At 43.5% G+C, this 23,256-nt stretch overlaps 1 protein-coding gene across 1 annotated transcript; it reads left to right on the top strand.

Annotated features, from left to right (window-relative positions):
* Positions 1–15,855: 15,855 nt before the first annotated feature.
* On the top strand, positions 15,856–23,044 carry CBR3 (carbonyl reductase 3). Its single transcript, XM_007183743.2, has 3 exons — positions 15,856–16,305; positions 18,146–18,253; positions 22,558–23,044. The coding sequence occupies exons 1-3, from the start codon at positions 16,017–16,019 to the stop codon at positions 22,992–22,994; spliced, it is 834 nt and encodes a 277-aa protein (XP_007183805.1). The 5' UTR covers positions 15,856–16,016; the 3' UTR covers positions 22,995–23,044.
* The last annotated feature ends 212 nt before the right edge of the window (positions 23,045–23,256 follow it).

Consider the following 23,256-nt stretch of genomic DNA (forward strand, 5'->3'; position numbering starts at 1 on the left):
CATGAGTATGCAGGGAGAAAGTGGTGATGTACCTGAAAAAGAAGAAATGATAAAAACTTTTCCCAGGAAGGAAACTATATATTTAGCTGGAATTTATGCCAAGTAAGTTGGATGATCAAAAAGATGATAGAATGTCCCTGAATAAGGATCAGTGAGAACGAAGTCCTCAGACTGACAAAAGTCCCAGAGAACTGGGTGGGGGAGCATTGTTTGAGCACCTACTATGTGCTTCACCTTTGCTTCTGCCTTCAATTTCAGGTCCTGATGCCTGAGCTTTTGAGCTTTTTAAAAACTCTATTTTCTGGTAGACGTCTGATTTTCTGGTATGCCTTAACATTATCTTGTATGCAAATTAGTTTTGTGGAGCTGGTCCCGATTTGGGGAAGTCAGAGTGTAGATCTAGAATGAAGTATTGCCTGTAAAGCTAAATACACGAGGTACAGTTCTTTCTTGTCTGAATCTAATGTTTGAGGCATCCAAAGACCGGTGAACTGGGACACAAATAGGAGAGTTAGTGGGGAAACTGCCTAACCAGGAAGGTGGACGTGAACATCAACAGCTAACATTTACCCAGTGCTTACTAGCTGTGCCTCTTTAGATATGTTTGTGCAGATTCTTGTTTAGTCTTCCTAACACTTCCATGAGCTGGTACTATTATAACCCCTATCTTACAGAGGAGGAAACAGGCTTCAAATGTAATGGGATTGTAAAGATATCAGGGAAACTGAATGCAACAGGTCTGTGTGCTGAAGCCTACCATCATTCATCCTTGCTGGGTTCAAGATGAGTGAAGGCAGGCAAGGTCAAAACCCTGTGACCAGGACTCATCAGAAAGACTGAAAGGGTACCATCGAGTGACCCTCTTGGTGTCTGAAAGCATTTGATTGTTGTTTTTTTAAATCACTTGGTATTGAAGACACACAAAACAAACAACACTGATGAACCACCACACAACTTAAGAGCTTTAAATTTTTCTTCACTTATTTTAAATAAACACACACACATTGATTAAAAATCAAAACGAACAGAAGGATATACATACAGTGAAACGTCAGCCTCCCTATCCTCCAGCTACCCAGTTTCTTATGTGCACTTCCAGAGATAGTCTGTTTAAATAAATATTTTTTATACAAAATGGTAGTATACTATGGTAGGCAGAATAATGCCTCCTCCCCAAGAGGTCCACTTCCTAATGCCCAGAACCTGGGAATAGGTTACCTTACATGACAAAAGGGATTTTGCAGATGTCATTAATATTAGGAATTATTCAGGTGGGCCCAATGTCATCATATTAATCCTTAAAGCTGACAGCTTTCCAGGCTGTGGTCAGAAGAAAAGGTAACTATGGAAGGATGGTCAGAGATGCCATGTTACTGGCTTTGAAGATGTAGGAAACCAAGGAATGCAGGCAGCCCCTAGAAGCTGGAAAAAGAAAAAAGAAAAAGAAAAAAATAAAGAATTTGCCCCTAGAACCTCCAAAAAGGAATGCAGCCTGACACCTTAATTTTAGCCCACTCAAGACTTGCATCAGATTTCCTACCAACAGAGCTGTAAGATAATAAATTTGTGTTGTATTAAGCCACTAAGTTTGCAGTAAATTACTGCAGCAGCAATGGAAACTAATATACACCCTATATGGTACCATGCTTTTGAGTAGGAGATGTGTATGCCCCAGGCTGAACAGCGGCAACTGGTCTCCTGCTGACGCTTCGAGATGGGATGCCAGCAGGAGCACTGGGTCCCGACTGGGTACTTTCTTGTGGATTTCCCAGCCCGACACATGTGCAGAGAAGGCCCTCAGTCTAGGGGAAGGACAACAGGAGGGAGAAGATGCCAGCTGGAATCCATCTTGGCTGAGACATGCGCACCCACACCAGGACCAAATGTGGAGATGATGGGCCAGAAAACGGCCCCTAGGTAAGCAACCTAAGCCTCCCCTACTGGGTGTGATGCACTCCAAGTTCATCTGTACGCTCTTTCACATGTACTTTTTTTTTTCCCCACAGGTACTTTGCTTCCTCTACACATATTTTGTTTTTTCAACACATACTTTGCTTCTAACAGATGCTTTTATCTTTTTCACAACCTTGGTCTCTTTGCTGAATTCTTTCTTCAAAGAAGACAAGAACTGAGGTCCTTCTTCCAGCTTCTCACTGCTGGAATTACTTTTCTCATTTAACATATTTTGAAGCCTCTTCCTTTTTACTACATTTACAGCTGCCTTATTCTGTTTAATGGCTACATAGCATCCCATCATATGGCTATTAAACCATTCTCCTAAGGACAGTCATTAGGCTGTTGAGTCTCATGGGAATAAGTTATAAGTAAGTCTGCGGTGTAGTACTTCCCAATTTTTCTCATCTGAAAGCACACAGATATGCTAATGTTTGTATAGCACATTGAAGCAAATTGGAGGCACGGAGGCCATTTACACTGAGCTGTGATAGTAAAGGTTGATATATTTTCTTTATATTACATACTATAAGAATAAAATATGAAGCACTTGGGAAAACATTAAATACTGAATTTGTATAAAACTTCTAGGGCTTCCCTGGTGGTGCAGTGGTTAAGAATCCGCCTGCCGATGCAGGGGACACGGGTTCGAGCCCTGGTCTGGGAAGATCCCACATGCCGCGGAGCAACTAAGCCCGTGCGCCACAGCTACTGAGCCTGCACTCTAGAGCCTGTGAGCCACAACTACTGAGCCCGCGTGCCACAACTACTGAAGCCCACACGCCTAGAGCCCGTGCTCCGCAACAAGAGAAGCCACCTCAATGAGAAGCCCACGCACCACAACAAAGAGTAGCCTCCACTCGCCACAACTAGAGAAAAAGCCTGCGCACAGCAACAAAAACCCAATGCAGCCAAAAATAAATAAATTAATTAATTAATTTTTTTAAAAAAACTTCTAGTCTTTTCAATTTTTTAAGAAACTTGATTTTTTTCCTTTAAGTTTTTGTTGTTAATATGAGGCTAAATGCTTGCCACAGAGTTGATTCTCATTGTTCACAGTAAAAAGTAGCTGCAAATACTGCATTAGTGGATACTGAACTGTTGCTTCTTAGGGTCAGGTTCCTGCAAGCCTCTGGTCAGAACATTTTTCACCAAAATTCCATTTGCATTACAGGAGTTCATTTGCCAACATCCTTGTAAAACGAGCCAGTTTTATTAACATTGAAAACACACTCTTCCACATAACGCTTTCCTTTTGAGACCTGCAAGCCAGCCAGTGCTAGCCAAGAAGGGTTTAACAATTTTCCTGATCCTGGATAATGTGACTGCAAATGTCTTTGGTTTTAGCCTCACAATGATGCTCTCTCCCACACTTTGTAATATAAAAAAAAAATGAGTTGTCATCTTGTAAATTCACGAGTTTAGCCACCTTTCCATCTTTTCCTTAGCATCGATACACACTACAGGTTTTATCTGAGCACTTTCCAGAGAGGCCTCATGTACAAATCGGCAAATTTCCCCTTCTTTTTTCTGGTTGTAACTTATTGTTGATTCAACATTGAACTCACAGCCTAACAGCACTAAAACTTGAAGGTAGCAGAATATGCCACTCTAAAATATGTCTGTAGGGGTTCAGAACATGCCATCCCAAACTAGGCCATATTGGTATATTGATTATTTGGGGCTGTAGGCACCGTAAACAGCAAATGTGGGAACAGGCTTCCTGTGAACGCCCCTTATGCAGACAGACCCCCCCAAAAAATGTCATCAATCTCCTCCCCAGGAGTGTCATCAGCTGGGAAGATTGACTCTCATCACAGGAGAAGAGAATGGAAGTGGACACCACACCCAGAGACACACTGTCACCAACTATCATACCTCCCATCTTGTCTCCTAAGGGCCCCTTCATCTTTCCTAAAATCCATTTACTCTGCCCTAAGAGGCCTATATCCATCTCCCCTTTCCTTATAAGATGGTATTTAATTCTGAATTCTTACTCATTTTTCCCTAATTATCTCCCATGTATACATGAGGTAGATATGTTAATAAACTTCTGTTCATTCTTCTCCTATGGATCTTTTATTACAAGGGTATCAGCTAAGAACTCAGAAGAGCGGAGGGGAAATTATTTTTCCTCCCTGACAGACTCATGCCTGAACAAAGCTTATCTAATACAGGTATTTTCTGGGAATTCCCTGGTGGTCTAGTGGTTAGGACTCTGTGCTTTCACTGCAGTGGGCCCGGGTTCAATCCCTGGTCAGGGAACTAAAATCCCCGCATGCTGTGCAGTTCAGCAAAAAAAAAAAAAAGAAAAAAATGTTTAACAGAAGTATTTTCTCCATAAGACGCATCAAAGCCTCTTGTACTTAGGGGACACTGGACAGCACTTCAGCTCTGTGCTTGGGCCATTTCAAAGAGCAAAATCAACAACAAAAAGGCAAAAAATATGGCACTAACTAAACCACAATAAGGACACTTATTTAAAGGATGGGAGAAGAAACAAGAAGGCAGAATGTCCTGTTTTTTGACCTCAGCTGGGAACCTGAATGTTGGCCGACTCATATTTCGACCACTCTGCACATGTCTGCAGATGACTGTGACAGCACCTTGAGGATGGATTGGACAGATTCACAAATAGGAATCCACGAATAGTAAGGACCAACTCTACAGGCAATTCTTGATCAAGATGATTTTTTTTTTAAGGTTTTCTTCTTTTTTTTTTTTCTTAATTGAAGTGTAGTTGATTTACAATGTTGTGTTAGTTTCAAGTGTATAGCAAAGTGATTCAGTTATACATATATATACATTTATATTTTTCAGATTCTTTTCCCTTATAGGTTATTACCTATACCTTATAACCTATAAAGTTATTACCTATACCTTATATTACCTATAAGGTTATTACCTATACCTTATAGGTTATTACCTATTACCTATAAAATATCGAGTATAGCTCCCGGTGCTATACAGCAAGTCCTTGTTGGTTATCTATTTTACATATACTAGTGCGTATCTTAATCCCAAATTCCTAACTTATCCTTCCCCCTTTCCTCTTTGGTAACCATAAATTTGTTGTCCATGAAGATGACTTTTTTAAGATGATCTCTTCAAATTTTTTAGAGTTATCATTGATGAGAAACTTTATTTGTTCGAGTAGGTAGTAATAAACAGGAGACTTTTTCCCCATTTCCAAAAATTGTCTGTTCTCACCATTAACCAGATTTCCCAACATTCAATCTCTTCAACTCATAGCTCAAGGGAACAATCTATCCTTTAAATCGAGTAGCTTTTGTTTTTATTCAGAGATTAATGTTTTCTTATGGTATTGCAAATGGATTTTAAATTCCATCAGATTTTTCCATTTCAAATCAGCTCCCTCCAAAAGAAAGAGAATGTGAGCCATAAATGCAAGCACATGTAACTTTAAATTTTGTAGTAGCCACATTAAAATAAAAAGAAATGGATGAAATTAGTGTTAACATATTTTATTTACCCATCACAATCAAAATATCATCACTGCAACATGTAATGAGTATGAAAATCGGTGAGATAATTTATAATTTTGTGTACTAAGTCTTTGAAATTTTAACATTTATGGCATATCTCAAGTTAGACTAGTTCGATTTCAAGTGTTTGATAACCACGTGTGGTTGGTGACTACCATACTAGACAGCATACTTTTATTTCAAAATAATGATGCAGTCTTTCCTCAAGCATGTGCAGATATCACACTACTAACTGTATAATTCTTCAGGATTCAATTTATAAGATTGACTAGGGATTGCTAGTGTACAATTTTAAACTCGTTTTCAAAAGTTGAATTTTTGCTTTAAATGCACAAACTTTAAAAATATACATACACAGGGACTTCCCTGGTGGTCCAGTGGTTAAGACTCCATGCTCCCAATGCAGGGGGTATGGGTTAGATCCCTGGTCAGGGAACTAGATCCTGCATGCCTCAACTAAAAAGATCCCCCATGCCGCAACAAAGATCTTGCACGCCGCAACGAAGATCCCGTGTGCTGCAACGAAAACCCGGCACAGCCAAATAAGTAAATTTTTTTATTAAAAAAAATAAAATAGGGCTTCCCTGGTGGCGCAGTGGTTGAGAATCTGCCTGCCAATGCAGGGGACACGGGTTCGAGCCCTGGTCTGGGAAGATCCCACATGCCGCGGAGCAACTCAGCCCGTGAGCCACAACTACTGAGCCTGAGCGTCTGGAGCCTGTGCTCCACAACAAGAGAGGCCGCGATAATGAGAGGCCCACGCACCGCGATGAAGAGTGACCCCCGCTCGCCGCAACTAGAGAAAGCCCTCGCACAGAAACGAAGACCCAACACAGCCATAAATAAATAAATAAATAAATAAACCCAAAGTTTAAAAAAATAAATAAATAAATAATAAAATAAAATAAAATATACATACACACAAACACAAACACACACTGTAAACCAAAATCTCAGAAACAAAGACCTGATTGAAATAAAGAGGCATTAGTTTGAGGTTTGTTAGGACTGCAGCCAGGAGGCACAGATTCAAGAAGTACTTGAACTGTGTGCCACTGGACTGCAAAATAGAAGCTTATAAAGGCAAAAAAAGTAAGGTCCCAGTTACCTAAGTCGTTTGTCAAGGATTCTGATTGGAGCTGGAAAAAAAAAATAAAGGTGCTTGTTAAGCAAGGATTGGTTGGGGTCTGATATAGCTACAAAGTTGCAAGGGGAAACCTTGAGACCACAAGGTTGCAGCTAGCAGATGTATCCTTGGGTTTGGTACAGTTCAGAAAGTTTCAGTTCTCAGTGGTGCAGGGATGTATCTGAGTCCGGATTCTCAATGGCTGCCCAACCCCATTCTGTGTGCCTGAACTATGATTACTATGACTTCCATCTGTCATCAACACACACGTGTATAAAATATATTTTCACATGGTCCATGCAGTATTCTTTAAGTTCAGATGTTCAAATGTTTAAAAAAAAAAAAAGGCCAGTGTTGACCTAATCTTTACCTAATGACTGACTTCAGATTATTCTGGGAATAACTGTCAGTCTGGGGAGTCAGATGACTTTCCAGCTCGTAGTAGCCAGCAAAGACCGTCCCATGATGCCTGCCTCCTATTCATACCCTTTGTAGTCTTCTCCCACATTAGACCAGAATTGGCCTGTGTGACCAACAGACATAGCAAAGTAATGGTGTGTAACTTACGAAACTAAGTCATAAAAGACAATTTGGCTTCTGTCTTTCTCACTGACCCCTGGATCACTTGCTCTGGAAGAAGCCAGCAGCCACATCTTGAGGATGCCCAAGCAGCCTACGGAAAGGTCCACCTGGCTAAGAACTGAAGCCTCCAACCAAAGGCCATATGAGTCAATCATCTTGGAAGGGATCCTCCAGCTGCAGTCAAGCCTTTAAGGCTGCAGCCCCAGCTGACATCTTGACTGTAACCTCACGAGCCTTGAGCCAGAACTACCCAGCTAAGCCACTCCCAAATTCCCGATCTACAGAAACTGTGGGAAAACAAATGTTTCTTGATTTAAACCACTAAGTTTGAGTAATCTGCTATGCAGCAATAAGTTACTAATACACAGTTTTAATTTTAAAATTAAAATTGGTAATGGGAATCTATCTGTAAAATTCTATTTAGATACAAATTATTTAAGGTATTGAGGACTTTTACAGCTTCAGAAATTTGATCTTTTAAAAAATATATTTTAAGTCAGCAATTTCTTAGCACTTTAAAACAAATTTTAAAAATTAAGTTTAAAAAAGTAAAATAAATTAAGTATAGATGAGCAAAATAGAATATTGAAATGTTTTAATTAGTTAAAATTCTGAAAATTTGACCATATTTATATTTATAGTTTTTAAAAACTGATTTCTAAAGCCATAAAGTCTATAATGCCCTTATTGCATCAATCTTACTGTGTTCAATTAATACCTTTAGAAATAAATATTTCTATGAACTAAAAGTTCATTATAAAAACCCATCAAAAATCAGACTTGCTAAATGTGAAGTTCAAAAGCCAATGAGATACTACAACACGAATAAACCTTGAAACATAATGTTAAGTGAAAGAAGTCGGTCACAAAAGAGTACATATCTTATGATTCCATTCATATGAAATGTTCCGAATAGGCACGTCTACAGACAGAAATTAGGTTAGTGGTTGCCTAGGGCTCGGGGGGAATGGATGTAACTACTAATGGGTATGGGGTATCTGGGGGGTCATGAAACTGTTCTAAAATTGTGGTGATGGTTGCACAGTTCTGTGAACATATGAAAAACCAGTGTGCTTTAAATGGGTGCATATTTCAGTATGTGAATTACCTCTTACTAAAGCTGGTTTGTTGGTTTTTTTAAGGGAAGGTTCAAAGAACAAGAGTTGCTAAATAGCAGAGGATAAATATGTCTTTTGACAGCAGCACAAAGATTCTTTCCCAAGGAATACAATGTCTCTGGAAAATGATTGCTAAACAATCTTCTCTTCTATAGACCACTGATAACTGGATGCACCCACCACCAGTTGAAACAGAGAGGAGCAGAAAGCAGTGAGACGGCTGTGAAAGAACATCAGTGTAGCTACCGAGGTGCTTTCAAGTCTGCTTTCAAAAGGAGTCCCCCAAGCTTGGCTCTACAGTATAGCAAGCCTCATCTTATAATAAAAGGGGTTGCAGTATTAAATGCTGAGAGCAGGAACTCAATAAAGATTAGCTATCATTTTTTAAAAAGCCAGGAAGGGAGGGAAGGAAAAGAAAGTTAACAATCCAATCAAGTTCTCTTCAGAGACACCTAATGCCAGATAACAAAAAACAGTAAAGATATCATATATAATTTCTATGATGATAGAAAAAAGTATGACTATAAGAGCAAATTATAGCAAAAGAAAGTGACATGTTATACATGTAGGCAAGAATCCTTACTTACGGGGGCTTCCCTGGTGGCGCAGTGGTTGAGAATCTGCCTGCTAATGCAGGGGACACAGGTTCGAGCCCTGGTCTGGGAGGATCCCACATGCCGTGGAGCAACTGGGCCCATGAACCACAACTGCTGAGCCTGCACGTCTGGAGCCTGTGCTCCGCAACAAGAGAGGCTGCGATAGTGAGAGGCCCGCCCACCACGATGAAGAGTGGCCCCCACTTGCCGCAGCTGGAGAAAGCCCTAGCACAGAAACGAAGACCCAACATAGCAATCAGTCAATCAATCAATCTTAAAAAAAAAAAAAAGAAAGCAGGTGGATTCTTCTAAAAAAAAAAAAAAGAATCCTTACGATAAACAAGTCGGGAATAAGTCATTGATTATACTAATTGAAATGAAACAACAGATTAGTTTGTTGTTTAACAACTACTAATTTAAAGACTAGTAGTAGGTTGGATGATGTCCCCACAAAATTCATGTCCACCCACTACCTCAGAATGTGACTCTATATGGAAATAGGGTCTTTGCAGATGTCATTAGTTAAGATGAGCTCATACTGGGTTAGGGCAGGTCCTAAAGCCAATGACTAGTGTCCTCAGAAGAAGGGGAGAGGACACACAGAGACACATCGGGAAGAAGGCCACGTGAGGATGCAGGCAGAGATGGGAGTGATGCTGCCATAGCCAAGGGACTCCACGGAGTGGCAACAACCAGAAGCTGCAAGAGGCCAGGAAGGATTCTCTGCGAGAGCTTTGAGAGGGAGTATGGCCCTGACAACACCTTGATACAGGTCTTCTGGCCTCCGGAACTGTGAGAAAATAAATCCCTGTTGTTTAAAGCCACGCAGTTTTGGGTACTTTGCTATATGACAGGCACAGGAAACAGATAAACATGCCATGAAGTGTAGCCACCAGGCCAGCAGAGGGCACTGTCTACCACCAATTACTACATAAACGGGCCCAAAATAATTACTGAGGTCTACAAAGAAAGCCATACAAACAGTGTTCAAATATAATTTAAACACTTGTACCTTTCCCATGATGATAAACAAGTTAAAATGTATCACTTTAAATAATTTACCACCATTATCATCTTACTGGACAACCTGTGACCTTTGCAACAACTTGGCTGGGAGCTGCTTTTCAACAACATCCTTGTCTGGCATCATTTCACACCCACAGGAGGTTACCTGTAGGATAAATTCCCCCAACAATTTCCCTTCTAGGAAGAGGTGTATATTTTAAATTTCAATAGATAGGGCCTAATTCCTCTTCAAGGAAGTAATACTACATTACATTCTCACTAGAAATGCACAAAAATGGCTGGTTTTCCCCAGCCTTGGCAATACTGTTCTAGAACCAGCAGTGACGTGGGTCCCAAGAACAGGGCTAAGGGCTCTTAGACCCACATTTCTCAGCGCTTGTGCTTCACCAGCCTGATGGTACTAAAGATCCCCGACCTCCCCAAAACCCTTCTGCAGCCTAGCATGGGCACAGCTGATGCCCTTTTCAGGCACGGAGCCCAGCCTTTCAGACACCACACTGAACTGGTTCATACCACATCTGCAGGGAGAATGTCTTGCTCCAAGTCAGCAATGTTTACAATAAACAGCACCCCTTTTCCCTGGGTCACTGTGAACATAGAGGCCAGAAACCAATTCCAGGATACCAAAGGGACAGTCACTATGGTGGCCTCAAGAATAGCTCTCTCGGGCTTCCCTGGTGGAGCAGTGGTGAAGAATCCGCCTGCCAATGCAGGGGACACGGGTTCAAGCCCTGGTCCAGGAAGATCCCACATGCTGCAGAGCAACTAAGCTTGTGCGCCACAACTACTGAGCCTGTGCTCTAGAGCCCGCGAGCTACAACTACTGAGCCTGCGTGCCACAACTACTGAAGCCCGCACGCCTAGAACCTGTGCTCCGCAACAAGAGAAGCCACCGCAATGAGAAGCCCCCGCAATGAGAAGCACCACAATGAAGAGTAGTCCCCGCTCGCCGCAACTAGAGAAAGCCCATGCGCAGCAATGAAGACTCAACACAACCAAAAATAAATAAATAAAAATAAATAAATCTATTTAAAAAAAAAAAAAAGAATAGCTCTCTCACCCATACATATACACTTGACTAATATTTGACAAGAATACTCACCAGAGAAAAGACATTCTCTTCAATATATGGTGCTAGGAAAATTGATTATTCACATGTTTAAAAAAAAATGAAACTAAACTCCTACCTTACACCACTCACAAAAATTAACTCAAAATGAATTAAAGACTTAAATGTAAGACTAGAAACCATAAAACTCCTAGAAGAAAACGTAGGGGAAAAGCTCCTTGACATGGTTCTTGACAATGATTTTGATGGATTTGAAACCTAGAGCACAAAGCAACAACAACAACTACAAAAAGTGGGACTTGTTTCAAACTTAAAAGCTTCTGCACTGCGAAATGAACCATCAACAAAATGAAAAGACAACCTACAAAATGGAAAAAAATATTTGGAAACCATTAGCTTATAAGGGGTTAATATCCAAAAATACATAAAGAACTCATATGACTCAATAGCAAAAAACAAATAATCCAATTTTTAAATGGTCAAAGTACCTGAATGGTCATTTTTCCAAAAAAGATATACAAATGACCAATGGGTACATGAAAATGTGCTCAACATCACTGATTATCAGGAAAATGCAAATCAAAGACATGAGATATCACCTCTCACCTGTTAGGATGTCTATTATCAAAAAGACAAGAGATAACAAATGCTGGAGAGGATGTGGAGAAGAGGGAACCCGTATAGACTATTGGTGGGGATGTAAATTGGTGCAGCCATTATGGAAAAAAGTACAGAGGTTCCTTTAAAAATTAAAAATAGTACTGTCACGTGATTCAGCAATTCTCCTTCTGGATATTCATCCAAAGGAAATGAAAACATTATCTCAAAGAGATGCGTGCACTCCCATGTTCATAGCAGCATTAATTACAATAGCAAAGACATGGAAACAACCTAAGTGTCCATTAATAGATGAATGGATAAAGATGTGGTGTACATACGGAGGAAGATCATTCAGCCACAAAAAAAGAAGGAAATCCTGTTACTGTATTTGTGACAACATGGATGAACTTGGGGGCATTAGGCTAAGTGAAATGAATCAGAACAAGAAAGAAAAATACTGTAGGATTTTGTACATGGAATCTAAAAAAAACCGAACTCATAGAAACAGAACAGATTGGTGGTTGCCAGAGGGGAAGGGAGGAACAGTGAAGGGGGTCAAAAAGGTATAAAAAAACACCAGAACCCATAACTTCTGAATAGGGCACAGAGCCGTTTAGACGGTGGGTATTTGGATACGGCAAAAGAGCCTACACTTGCTCAGATCCACCAACCAGGTCATGAGCCAGAAGGTGTCAAGCAGCTTTTTCCCTATAATTCATTTCTCCTCAACCCTCAGGAAGGTATCAAAGTTTTTTCTAAACCAGTATTTTCTTAAGATTTGTTCACAATTCAAATCCTTCGTGTGATGCCATACTGGGTACAAGCGAAGGGTGTTTTCACTCCGTCCTGGAGGTAAGGGGAGAACCCTCCGTGTTAACTCTATTAGTTTCTGATTGCTGCTGTAACAAATTACCACAAATTTAATGGTTTAAGACAACACAAATTGATCAACTTACAATTCTGGAGGTTCGAAGCCCTAAAATCAAGACATCAACAGAGCTATGTTCTTTCTGAAGGCTCCAGAGGATAACTCATTTCCTTGCTTTTTCCAGTGTCTGGAGGTTACCTGTATCCCTGGGTCCCTGGCCCCTTCCTCCATCTTCAAAGCCAGCAACGGGAGCATCTTCAAATCAGTCTCAGTCTCCTTCCCTCCCTCCCTCTCCCTGCTTTTATCTTATATCCCCTTCTGCCTCTGACCTTCCTGCTTACCTCTAATAAGGAGATTTGGGATTACATTGTGCCCAGCAAGATAATCCAGGGATATCTTCCCGTCTCAAGATCCTCATTTTAATCACATTTGCAAAGTCCCTTTTGCCATACAAAGGGACATCCACAGGTTCTGGGGATTAGGACTGGACATCTAGGAGGGGGGAGGGGACTGGAGCCTGTGCCCTTTTCGAACTTTCGAACTTTTCTCCTCCTTTCTCTCAAAAACCCCTAGCTCTTTTTTTGAAGATTGTGTCACTTTTAACCAATTAACTCTCCTCATTATGCAACCCAATGTTCCCCAACCTTTGCTGCACATTGGACTCAGAGAGCTTTTAAATCTCCCAGCGCTTGGGTAACACCCCAGCACAATTAAATCACGATGTCTGGGGATGGAGCCAGACATCAGCACTTTTTTTTTTTTTTAAAGATCCCCAGGGCACTCTGATGTGAAAAATTTGGGAATGACTGCTATGAGCAACAGACTTTCTCCAAACCACCCTAAACACCCCTTCACTGACCTGCTGCATAATTTGCGGGGCCCAGTGCAAAATGAAGATGCGCGACAAGTGTTTAAAAGAAAAATCAAGAATTTCAGGACAGTAACAGCAGAGGGTGCAGACCCTGAGGCCAGCACGTTGTTCAGCATCTTCTTCCCTCCTCATCTCTGAGGAGGTCAGTAGCTATGTGCAGGATCCATCCAGTGTCTTGGCTTCCCAGTCCCTTGACCTCCTTCACACCAACAAGATTTCCCTGTCCCCTTCATGTGGTTCATCTGTGCAACCTCTGAGATCTGGATCTCAAAGCATCCCACACTGACCCCCAGGACCCGGCTTGGCTCCAGTCTCCAAGCTTCGCCTCCAGGGGTGCCCTGCCCTCAGAGAGCTCTGTTCCATCAACCCTACTGTGTTTCTCTTATTATGAATTTCCGACCCTCTCGTGTCCTTTCTTCTGTCCTTAGAGGCCATAGCCCTACACTACAATCCTTTCCTTGCAAACATCTTTCCCTGTGCTGTGTGAGCCTGGCAGAACACCAACCCTCCAACTTCCTCCACCAGTTGCACTAGGGACTGGACGATGCTGGGGGGAAACTGAAAGAGGCCGATTGTGCTGTCTTGACATTTATGACCACAGGTCTCATATGGGCCCCCAACTCTGCTGGTCAATGCTGCCTAATTCCCTAATAAATTCACTATCCCGTTCTGCAAGATGGCTATGCTTTCCTCAAGTTTCCTAAAAGAATCCTTCTTGCTAATTACCTCAAATCACTCATCCTTCAAAGAGAAAACAGTGCCCTCAAGGAGAGCCACCCAACATCCTACAAGTAGACCCACACACGCTGATGTTTAGATGATTACTACTGTATAAAAACATGCTTTCATCTCTCTCTCTCCCAGCTTTAAAAACTCTTTTAAAAGAGTTCAAGTCATACAAAGTATGTTCTCGACTACAACAAAATTAAGAAATCAATAACAGCAAGATATCTGGATAATCCCCAAATAGTTGGAAGCTAAAAAATATACTTCTAAATATCATTGGTCAAAGAAGATGTCAAAAAGTAAATTAGAAGGTATTTTAAACTGATTGAAATTGAAAACACAACATATCAGTGTTTACGGGATGCCACTAACATAGTACTGAAAGGGAAATTAATAGCCCTTAATGTCTATATTAGAAAAGAAGATCTTAAATCAATGATCTCAGCTTCCATGGTTAAAAAACAAAACAAACAAACAAACAAACAAAAAAACCCACAACACAAACCAACTAGAAAAAGAGCAAATAAAACCCAAAGTGAGAAGAGAGGAAATAAAGATTAGAATGGAAATATAACCAGAAAAAATAGAGAAACATATCAATGAAACCAAAAGCTTTTCCTCAAGAAAATAAAGAGTTCTAACCAGAGAGATCAAGAAAAAGATATGAAAGACACAAAATACCAATATCAGGAATGAGAGAAGTGGTATCACTCTTGATATTAAAAGGATTGATAAGGGCATGTAATGAACGACTTCATGTCAGAGTCAACAACTTAGGTGATACACACAAATTTTTTGAGAAACATGAATTAAGCTCACTCAAGAAGAAACAAAAAACCCGAAGAGCCCTATATCTTTAAAATAGAGTTCCAAATAATCTTTAGGAGAAAAAAGAAAATACTGGGTGAGCCCCAGCAGGTGCCCACCTTCCTGACCTCACCTGTTGACTTGATGGAGAAAGTGGCGTCAAGGTGACAGACACAGGCAGGTCAGCCAACCTGTGCTTGGGTAGAGCTGAGTCATAATGAGATGGTAGCTCTCCATAAATCTAAAAGTCACTAATCAAATACACTCAGATTACACTAAAGAAGGTGGGTGGGAGAGTTCTAATTGCTTGTCCACACCATGACACACCTTTGGAGATTCATTTTCAGTTGAACTTTGTGGGCACAAATTTCACTGAGAGAAAAAGATGCATATATGTATCCTCCTTGGACAAACCTAAAATGCACACACGTAGCACCCGTAGGAGTTGTGTAAGATGAATAAAAATATCCCGGTAAGAGGCTTCACCCACAATGAGAGTTTCATAAACATTCTCTCCCACTTGGGGGCGCACACAGCTAGGATCCCACACAGCTAGGTACCCTGCCCACACCTGTAAATCTCTTCTTGGGACCTTTTTTTCTCTCATTCCTCTCTTGAGTTTCTCTTAAGCAAGGAATGGGATCTATGTCCTGAGAAGCAGTTACCGTGTCGAAATAATTTCACTGTAGTCAAGGAAAAAGCGAACACCCTCATTTTGCAGTGGATGACGGACGCACGCCCAAGAAAATTACTCAGCACTTGTTTTTCTCCTTTTGGGGTTCTCCCACAATAGTTTCTTCAATCCAACTGCAAGGAATCTCTAGACCCTATCGACCCGTCACCGTCCGCTTTTGCTTTAGGGGAACAACGTCTCGACCCCGCAGACCACAGCTTGGCTCAAGAGGCGGGATCAAAAGCGGGCGCATCGCGGGGAGGGGGCGGACCCGGGAATGGGGCGTTACCAAACCTTCAGGAACAGACGGCCCCTCCTCGGAGGGGAGGGCCCGAGGACCGGAGCCTCTTTCTCTGCAAGTCACAGCGCTGGATCCTAGAACACAGTTCTTCCTGGCTTCTCTGACTGTGGCCGGGCCTCCGCAGCGCGCGCCGCCCGTGACCCACGGCCCGGTTCGCTCTTCACCCAACAGCCCCGCGCGCCCGGCACCCGGCCATGCCGTCCTACTCCCGCGTGGCGCTGGTCACCGGGGCCAACAAGGGCATCGGCTTCGCCATCGCGCGCGACCTGTGCCGGCAGTTCTCCGGGGACGTGGTGCTCACGGCTCGGGACGTGGAGCGGGGCCGGGCGGCCGTGCAGCAGCTGCAGGGCGAGGGCCTGAGCCCGCGCTTCCACCAGCTGGACATCGACGACCTGCAGAGCATCCGCGCCCTGCGCGCCTTCCTACGCAAGGAGTACGGGGGGCTCAACGTGCTGGTCAACAACGCGGGCATCGCCTTTAAGAGTAGGTGTGGGGGGCGGGAGGTCCCCGGGCGCTCCGTGGGTGCGAGACAGTGAGCCGCATACGCCCCCTACCCGCCCACTTAAGTTATGGAAGGCAGAGCCCGCCCCTCGGGATGCACTCAGCTCTCGCCTCCCACGGCTTGTTCCCGCTTCCCACGGAGTCGCGGGAGCGGTTCGTTTAGCTCAAGACCCGCCCGGGCGCCGGGCACAGTGCGCCCCGCCCGCCTGCCGGCCTGTGCGGGCCTGAGCACGCCAGGGCTCAGCCCAGGACCCTCCCAGAACAGACAGCTGCTGAGGTTTGCAAGAGAATCGGTCTCCTGGGAGGGGACCACGCCCTGCTAAGCTCCTGAGCTTTCTAATGCAAGAAACATTTTCTCTGCGAAGGGTCTCCAAACTCACTTTGGGCTTTCTCTTTCCGTGAAAGGGCGCATTCATAGATGCGGGGAGGCATCTGCTCGGGACAGGAAGTGAATCTGGGAGCACGATTAGCGCGCACGTGCACGCGCTAGTGGACTTGAGAGAGCTTTAATGGAGCTTTTTCATGCAGAGCTTTGATAGGCTCTGGCAAAAAGGAAGCGAGCGTGGTTCCCACCCCCAGGGAAGCTATGTTTGTTATCAAACATATATAAGTGTGGTTTGAAGTAGCATCTTCCTTTGGGGCCGGGGGGCGGGGCGCGGAAGGGAGATCAAGGAGATTACTTACTCTTATTATTCGAGTTATCGATCTGCCATGTGCTGCGGGTAGAAATAAACAGGCCAGCCTCACTTACAACCTAGTGGGGAAGAGAAATCTAAGAGGCAGAGCGGAGGAAAACGAAGCATTGTGAAGCGTTAAGTCTTCACCCCCTTGGCCTTGGGCCCTCGGCAGCGCCGTGCACCTGCACCTGCAACTCGGTCTGCGGGCTTTCTGCGAGCGCAGGCGGGGGCGGGGGGCGGGGGGCGGGGGGCGACTGACAGCCCCTGGAGCCGACGGCTGGGGAATTGGTGGATAAATACCCGGCTTCCTGGAGGACACACGGAGGAACACTGACTTAAGCTGGAAGCTCTTGCCCCTCAGAGTGTGGGCTGTCGGCCAGCAGCGCCTGCCCCCCTGGACACTCGCTGGAATCGCAGAATCCCCAGCCCCGCCACCACACGTGCTGCATTGTAATCTGCATTTTAACAGAATCCCCAGGTGCCTCCTATGCCCATCCAAGACTGAGAACTTTGATCACTGCTGCTCAGAGTGTGGCTCGCAGACCAGTAGCTGTAGCGTCACCTGGGAACTGGTTAGAAATGCAAATTTTGGAGCCTCACCCCGGACCTTCAGGATCCCAAGCTCTGGGGGCGGGGCCCAGAATGCTGTGCTCTTACAGGCCCCGCAAGTGCTTCCCATACACGCTCCAAGTTTGAGAACCACGGATCTCATGGTTTAAAAATTGTTTTAAAGGTAGCTTGTTTGGGGGACTTCCCTGGTGGCGCAGTGGTTAAGAATCCACCTGCCAATGCAGGGGACACGGGTTCGAGCCCTGGTCCGGGAAGATCCCATATGCTGCGGAGCAACTAAGCCCGTGCGCCACAACTACCGAGCCTGCGCTCTAGAGCCCATGAGAAGCCCATGAGAGCTCAGCAACAAGAGAAGCCACCGCAATGAGAAGCCCGCGCACCGAACGGAAGAGTAGCCCCTAGTCTCTAAAACTAGAGAAAGCTCTTCCGCAGCAACGAAGACCCAAGGCAGCCAAAAATAAATAAATTTATTTTTTTAAAAGTTAGCTGGTTTTGTCTTTCATTAGAGATAAGATCGTTTGTCTTATGAATTTCAAGAGGAAATGCATGACTTTGTTTCCTTCTCTTTTTGAAAGTTGATGATCCGACACCGTTTGACATTCAAGCTGAGATGACACTGAAGACAAACTTTTTTGCCACGAGAAATGTCTGCAGCGAATTACTGCCGATAGTGAAACCTCATGGTAAGTCCAGCTTTGTGGACTGTCAGGTTGCCTCCCCTCGGCAAGGCGTGACCCACCCCCCCCGGTGGGGGGTGGCCGGGGGGCTGTCCCTCAGGAATCACCCAGGGGTGCTATTTCTCTTTAGGGGGAAAAATAGAGAACTGCATTATTTTCTCAGTATCTGGCTCCTCACCCGAACATTTCAGCTTCATTGAAAGATATGTATACCCCACACCAAGTTTATGGAAGAATTAATTCACTTTTCCTCCAGAACTTGTATGTTTGTATGCCTGCAGGCATGAGTGCACTTAGGCGTGTATAGATGCATGTATGTTTAGATACCTGATTCATTTGAAGTCTATCCTTGTGTAGGAAGGAGATGGCTCTAAATGTACCGTTTTTCATATGGCTACCCAGTTGTTCCCTCAACATTTATGAAAAGTTCATCTTCTCCCTCACCTCCAAAAAGAAAGATGTGTATGATACATGATGATGCTCTTGGGTCCCAAGTCATGAACTGAATCCTAGAAGTATAAGGTGTTTCAAGTCCCCAAAGGCCTCTTGCCTTTGAGCAACTTCAGTCAGTCCTTCTCAGTTCCCCAAGGTGGCCGGGCCTCACCCAGCTCACCTGGGGCTTGGGGTAAGGGTCTGTTCTCTCATTACTATGAATTTTCCTCTATTCCTTTCTTCTTGTACCAGACCAACCTTTGCCAAGCTGGTTCAGAGCATCCAAAAGAAACTTTTCTTTATTAGGAAATATCTTTCCCACACTTTCAAGTATTCAATGAATAACTTTTATTACTTTTCCCACAAACATTTATTGAGCGCCTACCATAACCCAGGCATTACTCTGGTACTGGGAATACAGTGGTGAGTACTGTGGGCATGGACAGTCCTGTCCGTGGAGCACAGAGTCCAGCGGGGAAGACCACTGCTGACAAACAATCCTAGCTGTGTAAATTACAACTGTGCTGGGAGGTGGGGAGAGAAGCCTTGCTTCCCTGAGGATTTTCTTTCCCAAGAAATCAACTGTGATTCTTAGGAAGAAGAGCTCTGCGGTTCTTTCTAGAAACATGCTTTTCTTAATTTAACATTTTGAAGAAAGATGATCTCCAGTGCAAAAATATTTAAATTTAAAAAGATGCATGGTGAGAGTTCCACCTGTCTGCCCCTCCCCATCCTCCACAGGTGATTCTCGTTACTGGTTTCTTAGTGGGATGGGATCATAGAAAGCTCACAGGTAGAGTTTCAGGTACTGGCTCAAAGAAGCCTTGGGTCCAGGGGCATGGAGATGGTGAGTGTCCAGGGTCAAGGGGATGGAATTTTTAAATGCAAATCTAAGCAAAAATAAATGTGTGTGTGTGTATATATATTTATGCTTCCCTTTTTACAAAAAAAAAAGGACATTAAGTATAATGTTTGCCACCTTGCTTTCTTCACTTACTATATCTGGGGCTCTTATTCTTTTTTACAGCTGCATAGTATTCCATTGTAGCTGTGTCTTTTACCAAGTATCATGAAATCTTCTTCCTATGGATTTTAGAATCATAGAATTTGAAAGCTGCAAAGTATTGGAAAAAACTTACATTCCTACACCTTCACTTTATAGAGAAGGAAACTGAGCCCCAGAGAAGTGAATAAAGCCAGGTAGTAATAGAGCTGGAAACAGTATCCCAGTTTCCTAACTTCACCCCTCAATCAAACCAGGATAATTAGTTCTAGTGAGGGAAGTATTATAGCACCAAATGATTGTGAACCAACCATTTTGAAAGGTAAAAGAAGTCTTTGGGGAGGGTGGGGCTCAGGGACCAACCCAGTGCTGGTGAATCACTGTCTTTAACCAGTTTTCTGTAACAGTAATTCCCAAAGCGGGAATCTTTGGTTTACAACACATTGAGAATAGTGGTGACTTTTCAATAAACGTCACCCTGGAGGGCAAAACGCTGAGCATCTGCCCCTTGGTTTGTAGGGAGTCACTTTCTCCACATTCAAAGCTGAGTTAAAAGCCACTCTTTATTTAGCTTTATAATATCACTTTAAAGAAAGTTATCCCGCTTGCTTATTGGTTCAAGATTGAGTGAATATGGGCTTCCCTGGTGGCGCAGTGGTTGAGAATCTGCCTGCCAATGCAGGGGACACGGGTTCGAGCCCTGGTCTGGGAAAATCCCACATGCCTCCGAGCAACTAGGCCCGTGAGCCACACCTACTGAGCCTGCGCGTCTGGAGCCTGTGCTCCGCAACAAGAGAGGCCACGATAGTGAGAGGCCCGCGCACCGCGATGAAGAGTGGCCCCCGCTTGCCGCAACTGGAGAAATCCCTCGCACAGAAACGAAGACCCAACACAGCCAAAAATAAATAAATAAATAATTTTTTAAAAGATTGAGTGAATAGGGTAAGCAGCTGTTGAGCCACTAGGGGGCGCTACTTGCCCACTCTTGCCGGAACGCAGTAGGGGTTGTTTCCGGACCGTGGAGCCACCTGGACCTCAGCAAAGAGTGGTGGTGATGGTGTGGGCTGAGCCCTTCTCAGGGCTGATTGGGCCCATTTAGCTGTTGCAACTGTCACCCCTTGGCCTCTCCCCCAGGGGTGTGCCTTGAGATCAAAGAGGACGCCTCTTCCTCTTAGGAAGTTTTTTTTTTCCATCGAAGGCGTAGAGTAGCTCCTGTAATTTGTTTTTTCTTTTCTTTCCTCCTTTCCTGTTTGAATTTAATTCCTTGTAGCAGCCAAGCGTTTTGAGTACAAAGCTGCTTAGCAAGTACTGAAGAGCATAACTTTAGCAAAGCAGAATTCCTGGCCAAAATATTGAAGTGAATCTAATCATAAAAAAAAAAAAAATCATGCCAATCGATTAAACTGGGGGAAATACTATAAAATAATGGCTTAGAGTCTTTAAAAAGATCACTGTCAACTGCTCTAGTCTAAATAGACTAAAGAGATAGGACAACTAAATGCAATCCATTTATCCCTCCAGGGTCCATGCAATCCATTGGACCCAGGATGAAAACAAACAAAAAACCTATAAAGGAAGATTATTGAGACAATTAGGGACATTTGAATATGGACTATAGTTTAGATAATAGTGTTGTATCATGATTAATGTGATCACATTTGCGGTTTTGGAAGGGAATGCCCTTCTGTATACTACAGTGTTTTAAGGTGAAGGTTTATGGTATCTCTACAATTAAGAGAAAGAGAGAAAGCAAATGTGGCAAAATGTTAACAATTGGTGAACTCAGCTGAAGGGTATATATATGGGTGTTTATTAAACCATTCTTGCAACTTCTCTGTAGGTTGCAGTTTTTCAAAGTTAAAAGTTGGGAAAGAAATATGTTATTACCAGAGAGAGACAGAGAGAAGGAAGGAAGGAAAGAATATACTGAAGAGTCTTGGGTCCCTGCGGGCTATGTGAGATGCTTATGTACAAGGACAGAGTGAGGGCATCTCCGTATGGGGCTGAGCCCATAAGAATATCCCAGCACGTACACACCCCACCGACAAATGTGTACCTGTGGTGAATGCCACTCAGAAAATGAAATAAAATCCAGTTATCCTGTTGGATGCAAAGAATATGGATTCAGGATAATATGTGAGAAAAGAACCCCCCAAATTTGGTGCTTTTTGATGTTGGACAGAATGTGTAAATTCACACGTTCACTGGTTTGGGGATTTCAATCAATGCTTCAAATTATTTTCTAGTTTTTGGCCTTCATATTTTATTTTATGGACAGATCTGTCTCTTTAGTAGCTGTGAATCATTGCTAATATGAATATTAACTCACTAATTATATTTAATTATTTGTTAACTATGGGCTAAAAAAAGCAATGAAAATCAAAACTGGGATGGAGAATCAACCCATTCCACATGTGAAAGTATCCATCATTAAGGATAGACAAGGGTCATTGGCAAGGGATTGCTTAAACCTGATTTTGGCACTCAGGGGTACAGAGGTGGCCCCAGGACCCTAGGAAATAATCTAAGGGTGAGGGCGCTGTCCTCCAGAAAGCAAGTTCACAAGTACCTGGAAATGTGTGTGTGTGTGTAGGAGGGTGTGTTTTATAAAACTAGCTGGTAATTCTACTACAGACCTAACTTCTGCCCTGTTATTGACAGAAATGTGTTCTTCCTTTTGGGAGAACAAGGGACAAAAAGTTAAAACCCACTTCTTGAGGCATTTTTGAATGCCTTTGGAGGTTTTCTTTTAATGCCTTCTAGAATCATTTTTTAAATCAGCAATTACACCTGCCCCATGACTCAATCATGTTTGTCAGTAGTCAACCAACGATTGTTTGTGACATGCTTCTATATTTTTGTTATTCTGTTTCAGGCAGAGTGGTGAATGTCAGTAGTTTACAGGGTTTCAAAGCCCTTGAAAATTGCAGCGAAGACCTGCAGGAGAAGTTCCGATGTAAGACACTCACAGAGGAAGACCTGGTGGAGCTCATGAAAAAGTTTGTGGAGGACACAAAAAATGAGGTGCATGAGAGGGAGGGCTGGCCCAACTCTGCTTATGGGGTGTCCAAACTGGGGGTCACGGTCTTATCGAGAATCCTGGCCCAGCGTCTGGATGAGAAGAGACAAGCGGACAGGATTCTGCTGAACGCATGCTGCCCCGGGTGGGTGAAGACGGACATGGCGGGGGCTCACGGCTGCAGGACCGTGGAGGAGGGGGCTGAGACTCCCGTCTACTTGGCCCTCCTGCCTCCAGATGCCACCGAGCCTCACGGGCAGCTAGTCTGGGACAAAGTCGTCCAAAACTGGTGAATGTCTGCTTTGGCACTTGAGGTTTAATAAATGTTTGGGGAATGAATGAATTTTGGTGTTGTAGTCCAATTCTGTTTCTGTCCTTGCGGGGCGTCGATGAGAAAGTGTCTAGTTCTGGGACTTCCCTGGTGGCTCAGTGGTTAAGAATCTGCCTGCCAATGCAGGGGACACGGGTTCGAGCCCTGGAAGATCCCACATGCCGTGGAGCAACTAAGCCCCTGCGCCACAACTACTGAAGCCCGCACACCTAGAGCCCGTGCTC

This window comes from Balaenoptera acutorostrata, chromosome 4, assembly GCF_949987535.1.
Source record: "Balaenoptera acutorostrata chromosome 4, mBalAcu1.1, whole genome shotgun sequence".
Lineage (NCBI taxonomy): Eukaryota > Metazoa > Chordata > Mammalia > Artiodactyla > Balaenopteridae > Balaenoptera > Balaenoptera acutorostrata.